Below are 12,145 nucleotides of genomic sequence, written 5' to 3' on the forward strand. Positions count from 1 at the left end.
TTACAAACAAATTTGTTGCACAAAAAAGAAAATCCCAGCCACCTTACAATTCCCAATCATACAAAATCAATAAAATCGAAAACAAATCACCTTAAAATAGAGAGAAAATCGAAGAAGCATCCATCCATCCTGCACCAACATTATCAAAATCTAATCAGAAATTATGCAATAAACTGTACTCAACCTAGGTAACAAGCAAATGTAGGCAGGAACACAGTCGTGCATGTGAGCAGCAATACATCAACGACACATCATCATCAACCCTTGGCAGGTCAAAAAAATATGGAATCCATAAAAACAAAGGCTCTAACAAAATGTAAAACTTTTTTAAAAATAATACCATTGTAAGACAAATTATTTCCACATATTTATTACTAAAATACTTTTAAAGAAAAAAATCTCCATAAACCACAAAACGTTAAAATTACATCACAATACAGTCACATGCAACAGAAACAGTGTTAACAAGAAAAAGTTCATTTAGCATTTTAGTGTTCTCTAAGAGCAAAGCATAAAGCAACAAATTAAAGTTTAAATACAGCATGTACTATTAAATCTGTTATAGTACAGAATAAATAAAACTTTTATATAAACCATAAGTTTATATAAGAGGTTTGCCACCTCTCATCCACACCACCCTTAACCATTCTACCTTTAAAACCTTGCTTCATTCCCGTCTCATATCCCTATGGGAATATTCCTGCTCTCACCATACATAACTCCCTTAAAAGCTACCTTTATCCTCCCCCCCTTTTCTTCCCACCCCCTTTGACTCCTCTTACACCACTTATTCTTCTCTCTCTTCTTACTTGACACCTAATCTCTTCCTATCCCCAGTATACTCTACTATAACTCTTATATGATACCTATGCAAATCTCCTTCGCCTCTGTTTTAGATTTACCACTGCATGAACTAAGACATTTTTTAAATACTTAATGACATGTTGTTTTTTACCTTTTCTCTTGAAAATTGTAAACTATATTACTCATTTTTATGATTTGTCTAAATTGTATAATGTTCTTACGGAGCCTTTCTCCCCGGGACTCCATTGAAAATGGGCTCTTCTTGGCCCAATGGACTATCCCAGTAAACAAACTGTAAAATAAATAAATAAGTATGAACCATTTTTTTTTAAATAAAAAGAAAACAGGAAAAGTGAATAAATGGAGGGAGGACAAAAATCTATAACAGAAGTAACAGGTTACTGCTGTTTATGCAGTTTCTAAGTATAGGTTTGTGAGGAACCCACACACCCACACAACTGCTAAAATATAGAGGAAAACCCCAGAACCAATTATACAATTTAAAAATAAAAGTACCGAGCCTGCAAGGCTTAAAATAAAACCATTTTTTAATACACAACAGAACAAGGTAAAACAAAGTAAGCGCTTTCACGGTTCTCACACAGCTTCATCAGACATTCTCAATACAGAAAGAAAGTAATTAAATAAGATTACAAAGGAACAATCAAACCAATAAAAGACAAGCCTCTAATTAAAAGCACTATACTAGTGTTTCAGAGGGCGTGCCGTCAAAAAAGTTTTTACAGTAAAAACACCATTGAGAACTGGAGGTCTCTCTGCATTAGGAAGCAGTATCCATTTATGTTCTGCTGCTTCTGTACGATTGGGTAGGTTCACCGCCACTCATATCCAAGTCTAAAACCTGAAGTACAAAAAATTTAAAAACATGTGTAACCCCATTTTCTTAAGTATGTAATGCCAAAGCATTACTTTCATTTTTATTCCTAATGTCCCTTTGGTACTCTAAAACCCTTTCTTTAAAGGATCTATTAGTCTTGCCTATGTAAAAAACATGGCATAAGGCAAAGTAAACAATGTTAGCTCTTTTACATGCTTATTGTAAAACAGCTAACATTTACTTGGCATATTGTAATTAGTTGTTTACTTCATTTGTTTAGAAGTAAAATACACTGTCAAAAAGGGCCCCCGAAAAAATCATATTTTAATAATATTAGGTGCTTGGATAATAAAAAAACAAATTCCAGTTAATGACAAATAAAAACAACAAGATCAAAAAACTGTTAATGGAGCATGAACCAAAATTAACTATGCCTTAGTAATACCACAGTTAAATGTTATTAAAATTGTTAACCAAAAAGTGTATCTTTAGATCCACGTAAAAAGTAATTAAGTAAAATGATGACAAATAAAAAGAAAATGTTAATGCTGAAAAGGTATACAGATCACCACACCATGAAAAGAGATAAATATGAGCAGATACAACCATCTACAAGACAAAGTAATGCCATACTAAGAAAGTTCAGCAACAGTCAAGATCATCAAATTACATATGACCACATCTTCTTAACATATTAGAACAATGTTACTTCAGAACTTATTGCCAAGAAACACATCTTAGTCTTTTTCAGCTTAAACACAATACTTCAATGTGTCAAAAATTGTAGAAAAAAAGCCAAGTAGACAACCACGGCTACACAGATGAGAAAATAATACAGCACTAGTAGTCCAAAAGCACAAAAGACATAGTCCACTTCGATTAAAAACTAAAACTTTTATTACAACAAAAACAAAATGAGCGCTTTCGCATAGGTCCACCTATGCTTCATCAGATCCTTAAAAACAATGCATCAGAGACATCCTTTTATAGGATAACATTACTAAGGTAACTGAGCAAACAATCATGGGCAATTAAGACAATCAAGGCCAATTTGTTACATAATCAAATGCTAGTAACTCAATGCTTCTTAATGTGTTTTTTAGTGTGCCTGGCTTCTATCTCAGGCTTTATACGCAATGCAATATTAATTCCAGGATGATAATGTGCCTGCATCCTCAAAATCCATTTTAGTTCCACTCTTTCTAAAAAAAAATGATTATTATTACCCTTCCTAACACTTAGCTGCATGGGTTGAAGTACCCTGAAACTAAAAGTATGTGTGGCAAAATCCATATGTTTCGCTAATGCATTCAACACATTATGGTTTTTGATGTCATACGGATGGCCATATATTCTATCTCTTAGACGTTTTATCGTTTTCCCACTATAGAAGCAGTTACAGTCATTGCAGGTAGCTAAGTATACCAAACTGGATGTATCATAAGTCGCATGGAATCTGGGTATAAAATTTATATTTAAGCTTGGATGGTAATAAGCTATAGACTTGCTAATGAAACAGCACATCTTACAGTTGTTACAGGGGTAGGTACCCAAAGGTCCCTGTTCTGTTAGTTGTATACATCTCCCTCTGCATAATAGCGGTTTCTGGTTTTTGTTGTTCCTATAAATGAAGCTTGGGGTAGTACCTATAAAATCAACTGTATCTTTATTTACTGTTAAGAGATGCCAATTGCGTTCAATTGTATTCCGCATGCATAAATTGTCATTAGCAAATTTAGTAATGAAACTCACTGTCACTCCTATTACATCCCTTAGTTCTTACTCTAACTAAATTAGTTTTTTCATGCCTCTTATTTTCAAATACTTCATCTCTTATGATTTTAGCATGACAACCTTCCAAGGTGTCGGCTTCAGTATTAAGAACATCATCCTCCTTGCAGATTCTTTTCAGTCTGTTAAACTGCCCTCTAACTATATTAGGAAAGATATGTCTTGGATGCATGCTGCTATGATCTAATAGGCTATTTCACCAGCAAGGTTTTCGAAAAAGGCTGGTGGTTAGCCATCATTCCATATATCTTTACGGATAGAAACATCTAAAAAATCCACTTTTTTCAGTGGAAATTTGTACTGTGACCCTAAAGAACTCTATAGTTGACTCCAAATAAGTTATAAATTCAGATAAAAGTGAAGATTCACCATCCCATATTAAAAAGATGTCATCTACAAAGCGCCTAAATAATTTCAAACGTGTGCTAAAAACACTATTAAAAACATTCTGTGTTTCCCAGTAATAGACAACTAGATTTGCAAAGGAGTTAGTACACGGTATACCCATGGCTACTCCCCATAGTTGTAGGTACAGATCTTGATTGTACAGAAACACGTTATTGTTTAAAATCAATTCTAGTGAAGTACTGAGTAAAATTATCTGAATATTGTCTACATGGCTCATTGTTCTCATAGCCTAACTGCTTCAATACCATAGTCATGAGGGATGGAAGTAAATAAACTCTGTATATCCATCGTTACTAATAAGCAATCACGTAGCTCACAACTTTCTCTGTACACATCTAGTTAATCTAGAAGCTGAACAGTGCCCTTTAAAATAGTAAGAATTTCTAGTATCACAGGTCCCAAAATTCTTTCGACAAAAATGACATATTTTCAGTGACCCAACCACTACCAGAGACTATAATTTTTTAGAGACTTATGCACTTTTGGAAGGCCTTTGATATAAGGAATAACAAGATATTCTGTATCTAAATAATGATATAAACATTCATCAATTTGTCTGCACATGAGGAGATCATACAATACATCTTGAATATTCCTAATAATATTTTCATATTTTATATTATCAGTCTTCCTATATGTAACACGGTCCCCAAGCATAGAATACTTAGCTTCATTGTATTCATGACTATTCATAAGGACAACGGCACCTCCTTTATCAGCTAGAGTAATAGTCAAATTTACATTCCTTTGTAGTGTACTTAAAGCCTGCTTCTCTTCAGGACTCAGGTTATAGGTTCATAGGTTCATACTAGGCTATCTGCCCTGGGGCAATTATAAGCCTAGCCCGATTCTGTATGGCTTACGCCACCCCTTGATTTGAGTATACTGTGCCCTTTTTAAGGTTTAGTTTACTGTGCCTCCTTTTACTGGCAAATTATCCATTACCAGTCTCTACAAAAAAATCTTGGCATTCTACTACCTGATTATACCACTTGCTTCTTATTTTTATAGCTTTAATTTTTTGTCGTTATATTTTCCCATAGTTTTACATGGGTATGGTATATGAATGTAATGATAAAACATTAATATCTTTTTTTATATCAATGTATATTTTTCAAATTTTATTTCTCTTTATTTACATACATAAAACTCTTTTTACTGGGTTTAATCTAGAACCTCATATAAAATTAAAAATATCTGGAATAATTCTTCAAATACTGTTGGCAACATAAATACACTTGCCAAGTATGTTACTTTCCCCATCAGTACTGAATATTTCAAATAAGCCTTTTTTCTAAATGATAATTTATATGCTCTCCAGAAAAGACAGGTTTGCTTTATTTCTTCTATTGTTTTTTCTCCACTGAATTCTACTTACATCTTTATTCACAAATTTTACTCCACAAAGCCAAGTAAGGTAGACTGTGGGGAGTGGAGTAAAGAACTCCCAGTGAGGAGGAAAAATGCCAATACAATTCCCTAGAGGAAGCCTTGAAAAAAAGGCTCTACAGAGCAGGAACCGCAGTACAGCCTTGAAAAAAGCTCCTAAGGGGTGCCCCCTGTAGTGGCCTCGGGGAGGGCTGTAGATAAACCGTAGTGGCCTTGACAAAGGCTGTCGATAATCCAACCGTAGTAGCCTTGAGAAAGGCCATGCAACCTTTTGTATAGCCTTCAATAAGGCTCCCAGCTGGTGTGCTCTCTGCTAGGTAATAATTTATTTTGTGCATATCATAAAAACCATCACATATCTCTCTCTCTCACAAATGTTTACGAACATATCTACATGAGAAGGTAATGGAGGAATATATGAACTTTTTTTCTAATAAACATTATGCTGTAATACTGGTTTGTTCTTAAATAAAAGCTTTAAAGCTACATTTCTACCAAATAGTCTCAAGTCAGTTAATAACTCACTAGCATCAGTAGATGCTGCGGGAATAAAAGAAACCTTTGTTTAATAGAGAACTTTCTGCTTCAGTTATCTCATAGCTGGACAGGTTAATCCATATATACTTCCCTTCCTCTGTCTCCGATTCAATGTGGATCTTTCCTCTGATTATTTTCTTTTGCGTCTCCCTCTGCTCACTAAGCGTGTCTGGGAAAGTCCACTGTCTAACAGGCAATTGCAAAAAACGTTCCATTGTCTGTGGAGCAAGTTGTTAAGGTCTAGCCGCACTGTACAATCTCCGTTCCACTAGTTGGTTAGGGAGGGGAGTGGAATCAAGCACAATGGATTGCTGTTTGCTAGATAGGGGGGATGGATTCCAATACATTAGATCGCTGTGCTTCTGACTGCACCAAAGTATTCACAACCATAGTAACGACCGATTCCCTTCCATTCACATTATTATGTATTAAAGGTGCCCTGGAGTCAGTATTATTAAACAGCAGCAGAGGAATTGGGGGCACCAGAAATGTCTTGACGACCATGGTAATCACCTCTAGGCCAACTAAAGACATTACCAGAGCACAAATCAGTATGATCCCTCTGCAATTTATGTTGTTTGGTCTGCTGTAACTTTTTCTCATATAGAGAAATGTTTATATATATATATATATATATATATATATATATATATATATATATATATATTGTCCAACATATCTTTGTACACATCACCTCGTTGTAAAATTAATTTGGAATACTGAGATTCAATGGATTCTTTTAACTCTTGCTCCAGCAGTTGGAAATAGTCTATAATTAGCTTCATGTAACTGAAGCTTAGATCAAGGCTCATTTGCTGCCATTGCTTTAAGAGTTCAGGGTGAGAGTTACCGTAACACAGCATACACGAAACACGCATTCCCCTGGGAATAATACGAAACTGCAGGCACGCCTCTAAGTGCCTGCATTGCCAGGTATAGCATTTTCATTTATACAAATCGTTCTCAAATTTTCTCAACTTAGTCATGAAATATCGTAAGTCCGCAGTCTCAGAAGATCGTACTGTATCATTGTCCACATTTAGATCCAAAGATAAAAGCGGATTACCATGCAACCGAAAAACATCTCCCCATCTTGTCTGTAGTGGGCTCTTATCTGGAATACAGTTGGATAACAAAGGACTCTTCTCAGCCATGTGTCCTCGTTGGTATAAAGCAAGTACAAAAGACAAGAGAAATAATAATACCAACGTGGTCCAAAGGTCTAGGAAAGGTAAAACCAAATAACACTGTAGAAAAAAGCCAAGTAGACCACCACAGCTACACAGATGAGAAAATAATACAGCACTAGTAGTCCAAAAGCACAAAAGACATAGTCCACTTCGATTAAAAACTAAAACTTTTATTACAACAAAAACAAAAACGGATGAGCGCTTTCGCATAGGTCCACCTATGCTTCATCAGATCCTTAAAAACAATGCATCAGAGACATCCTTTTATAGGATAACATTACTATTGTAAATGAGCAAACAACCATAGGCAATTAAGACAATCAAGGCCAATTTGTTACATAATCAAATTCTAGTTAACTCAATGCTTCTAGGTCAGGTTTTATACACAATGCAAGGTTCTGCTTTGAAGTCTTTTTCACCTTACGTTTTTTATTTTACATGCTACTCTAAAATATCAATTAATTTTCATGAATACTCTATAATATTAATACTACTGTATTGTATGACAAATTTCCACCCAATATATTCCCTTACTATAATCTTCTTGATGGGCAAATAAATGCCAAGAACACAGACACTTTTCTGCATTCTTTCTGATCAGCCACTGCAAATTACAAAAGTCTACTACCAATCTGCAGCTGCTTCCCCAACAGCAGCACAAGATAAACCCACTAAAGTAAAGCTTAATGGCTTTAAACGTTTTTCAGTTATTATCCAATTTTGATATGTACTTTCTTGGTTACCAGCCTGAAACATTAGATTCATAACACTACTAAAGCAGTTTCTGTAAAAGGGCAAGCACATTATCCTGTAGTGTGACAGAATGCAAAACTATTATGAGAAATTAATAGCATATGCACAAAACTGACAAAGTCAAAATATTTTTTTTCTCCTTAAGTCAAGAAACTTATTGCTAAATGCTTTACTGTAAAAAAAAAAATGCCCATGCAAATAAAACCAAAATAACTTTCTGGCAGGTTTACTTGGCATATTGTAATTAGTTGTTTACTTCATTTGCTTAGAAGTACAATACACTGTCAAAAAGGGCCCCCAAAAAAATCATATTTTCATAATATTAGGTGCTTGGATAATAAAAAAACAAATTCCAGTTAATGATAAATAAAAACAGCAAGATCAAAAAACTGTTAATGGAGCAGGAACCAAAATTAACTATGCCTTAGTAATACCACAGTTAAAGGTTATTAAAATTGTTAACCAAAAAGTGTATCTTTAGATCCACGTAAAAAGTAAGTAAGTAAAATGATGACAAATAAAAAGAAAATGTTAATGCTGAAAAGGTATACAGATCACCACACCATGAAAAGAGATAAATATGAGCAGATACAACCATCTACAAGACGAAGTAATGCCATACTAAGAAAGTTCAGCAACAGTCAAGAACATCAAATTACATATGACCACATCTTCTTTACATATTAGAACAAAGTTACTTCAGAACTTGTTGCCAAGAAACAAATCTTAGCCTTTTTCAGCTTAAAACACAATACTTCAATGTGTCAAAAAATGTGAACTCTACAGTTTTAAACGCTTTGCTTCAAAAATACACTAATATCTGAATCTGAAGTACAGCAAGGCATCTCCGTACCTTAGCTCTCTGTAGTCCATGAGCTCACAGAATGTCCCTAATCTTGTCTCATACATTCGGCCTTTTCTTTATAAACAGTTTATCAGAAAACCACACATTTGAGAACTGCAGTCAATAAATAATGGCATACGTTGAAGTATCATACTTCATATTCTTCAGAAAAAATACATGCCAATGCAAAACCTGTTATTCTTGCAACTAAAGTATACAAGATCAATATTTAAAGTTTGTCCCCGACTTCTGACCTCTCCCCATGATTTTTATTTGGCCTTGTCATACACTCTTTAATTGAGAGAGACAGGTATGCTCTCTACTAAAGAAGCAAAACTATGACAATGCCAACAAATACTGAATGTTAACAGAAATAAGTAAAACAGCTTGCAGTTTTAGTTCTGACAAATCCTTTAATCAATACATTTTAACAGTTGCTTTCTCAGTAAAATCTGAAAAAGCCACATGCATTCAAACAGAGACAACAGCAAAAAAATCCTTATCCGGTACTGTCACAGGTGTGTCACAGATTCAAAAAGCATACTGTTAAGAAGTATTGTACCTATTAAACATTTGTAATCCTTCTGGCAGCAACATACAGACACAAGCAACTTCTTACCGAGACACACCCAGACAAACAACAAGCATTGCTAAAAAGGGCAAAAAAGAGCCAAGAGTCTGACATCTTGTGCTCACATTTTAAATTAAAGGTTAATTACACATCGTCATATATAGATAGAATGAGCTTTAAAATTTTCCTTCAAAAAGGTACATCCATCTTTACTCTTCAAACATACCATAAAAAAGTATAACCTAGTTTTGAACAAATCAGATATCGGGTAGCAGTTACCATGCAATTTAGAAAAACAAATCAAAGGTTTGCAACTGAAACAATAGATATGTTTTACATAGCTCTCATTCACATAATGCAATCCATCTGTTTACTACAAAATGTCATATACTGTCAGGGAGAGGAAACGCGGCTTTATATATCCACCAACCGAACCAAATGTCATACACTATAAGGGAGAGGCAACACAGCTTTATATTTACATATATCTATACACACACATCAGTCCCTTACCAATCTGACTAGAATTCCCACAGCGTTTGCTCTACTTACATATCATATGAAGAATAAACAGCTTCTAGTCTATGCTTCACACGTTGTTATGAAAATAAATACTCGAGCTTTCCATAAGCAGGTGCACTAGAAGTGTCAAATTTCCAGCAGATCACAGTGATTTGCACTACAATAGAAACCATTCTCATGCTAGGTTCTATACATCCTTACCTATTCCATAGGCTTTAGCACAAATCCATTGTAGATTAGCAGCTATTTTAGCCCTTGCAGAATCGTAGAGTTCCAGTGGAACAAATTCTGCTGCATTATCAGCCACGGAATCCATTTTTCGCTTGGTGCTGTCTCCCCCAACACCTACATCCACATCCACCATCTAAGAGACAAAAACGAGTACACTGGGTAAAGATGATGTAAAGCAGAGTTGCCTCTGTAAAAATGTATATATCCAATTTTTGTAACATTCCCCACGTACAAAAATAAACTCAGAAGGCCATATTCGGCACCTCAAGTAATAATCAACACATTCCAGGAACTGATGAACTGTCAGCTTGAGAAGAAATTTAGTGATGCACGCACAGTTGAATAATATTCCACAAAGGCCATATACACGAATGCTGTTATAATAAAGCACAACAGCTGGCAGGCCTACTGACACCCAGTTATTGTACAAATGACATATTTGGAGATGTCATTAAACCTCGCATGATAAGACTAAGTGCCAGAAGCCAAAATTCCCATGTTTACGTTTTCCTCTGAAGACTCTTGATATCTGCTTTGCCTACCTTATTTGCAAAGAAAACAGAAGCAGCGTTACATTCATTCAGCAATCGGGATTTCAGTTGTTACAAGATCCCCATTGAGATCATATATATAAAGGTTTGGGGAGGGGGTAGAGGCACGCTGTCAGTCTATTGGCTCCCATGGAGACGTGCCGCGCCATCTTACGTGGGAAAAAGAAACCCGGAAGCACAGCCGAGAATTACTGGCAAGCAAGGTAACCAAGAAAAACAATCTTTTTTAGCATTCATAATAGGAAAAGCGGTGATTACCGAGCTAAGCCTTTCCCCTTTATCGGTGCATAGTTTTATGGTCATGTTAGCTCATTATGCATGCTGTTTAATGGGAAATACAATACGAGCGAGCAAACTAAAACAAATAAATGCAATTTACTGTTTGCAGCTAACATATATGGCTATCGTTTAGGGGGATGGATAAAACCAAAGGGCAGCAGAACGATGTACAAATAGAGCCTACATACACTTATTACCACAGAGTACTAGTAGCAAGAGACCGTTCTGAACGTCAAATTACTTTACATGGACATGCTGGTTACCGCCTTTGCGGCGAATATAAACCTAGTAATTAGCCCCACCCCGAACTCCGCCTTAACCCCGTCCCAGTTAATACTTGAGGGGGAAAAAAACTGTGTACACTTTTTAATATGTTACCTGCGATATTGAATGCGTTCAAAACTGTCTAACAGTCTGTTCGTTTGCACTGTTTAAAAAAGTTTCTGAACTACCAATTTGCTCGGGAGACACTCTAAAACCATAAAAGCTTTTCAATAATTTGTGACTGAACAGCTACATTTCTAGCAAGAAGATAACCGATGAAAACGCTGTACATAGACCATGGTAAAAAGAAGTACTACTTGACGCACAAGTGAATGAGATTTGTACTGCTGAATCGTAATGAGCGTGTAAATCTCCCACTAAAACACGAATCCTATCCTATGGTCTATTTGTGCTTATATGTACGCATGCGCGGGGACTCGTAGTTACACAGTAACAGCATGCTGGCTGATGGATGGGTGTTGCTGTGTTTTCTGAACTAGCTGACTCTTTCTAATTAATAATATGTTACATTGTATGCTTCATAATCAGTATCCCTTTGCCAACATAAAGTTATTAAATATATGGAACACGTGAATTTAAAAGGCACTTTGTTAGTATACTTACCACGGAAACTATCTTGCCATTAGTCAAAGTGGGCGCCACCCGATTAACGGAAATACAGACTGCCAATCTGATTTGCTTGTGGTGATCACCGTGATGTTATCCGAAGCACGAGCACTTCATTCTGAAAAACATGCCCTTGGCCTACTGTCATAGCTGGCCTTAGGCACCAGCGAACCCTAAGGTCGCTGGGGACCCCCAGCCACAACAAGTTATCTTACCTTGATATTTTGTAGCATCAGTGAAACCAGCAACAGCTAGTACAGCAATCTTGTATACTTGGGTAATAACTCGTATTTATATATCCTTTAATATTCAAAGATATCTCTGTCTATGATTATAGTAACAGGTTTCACAATTCCATTAAATATTTTACTATTGACATAGTGTCCCTGACTTAGTTAAACCCTGCTGGTGGACATTCTCGCCAGTAAAAGTAGCAACCCAATCAGGTTTAGGTACCTGCAACACCAATGGCGGTGGGCTGGGGGGGGATCGCCCCTGACTGTGTGGGGGTCCTCAAAAGACTGCTGCCTGTTGGAGAAAAATGTA

General features: G+C 35.8%; 1 protein-coding gene across 10 annotated transcripts in view; it reads right to left on the reverse strand.

The window, feature by feature from the left end:
• Nucleotides 1–10,845, reverse strand: part of CAMSAP1 (calmodulin regulated spectrin associated protein 1) — a 1,635,252-nt gene extending 1,624,407 nt beyond the window's left edge. For 3 of the 10 annotated variants that reach the window (XM_044057911.1, XM_044057909.1, XM_044057904.1), the window contains exon 1: nucleotides 9,849–10,844. In XM_044057911.1, the coding sequence (XP_043913846.1) occupies nucleotides 9,849–10,011 (163 nt within the window). In that variant the 5' untranslated portion in view covers nucleotides 10,012–10,844. Of the gene's footprint in view, nucleotides 1–9,848 lie in introns of all 10 variants that reach the window. The other 7 variants (XM_044057912.1, XM_044057905.1, XM_044057908.1 and 4 more) reach the window with 5 other exon arrangements.
• Nucleotides 10,846–12,145: the final 1,300 nt, after the last annotated feature.

The sequence above is a fragment of the Protopterus annectens genome, chromosome 16.part0, assembly GCF_019279795.1.
Source record: "Protopterus annectens isolate FY-2018-M chromosome 16.part0, PAN1.0, whole genome shotgun sequence".
NCBI lineage: Eukaryota > Metazoa > Chordata > Ceratodontiformes > Protopteridae > Protopterus > Protopterus annectens.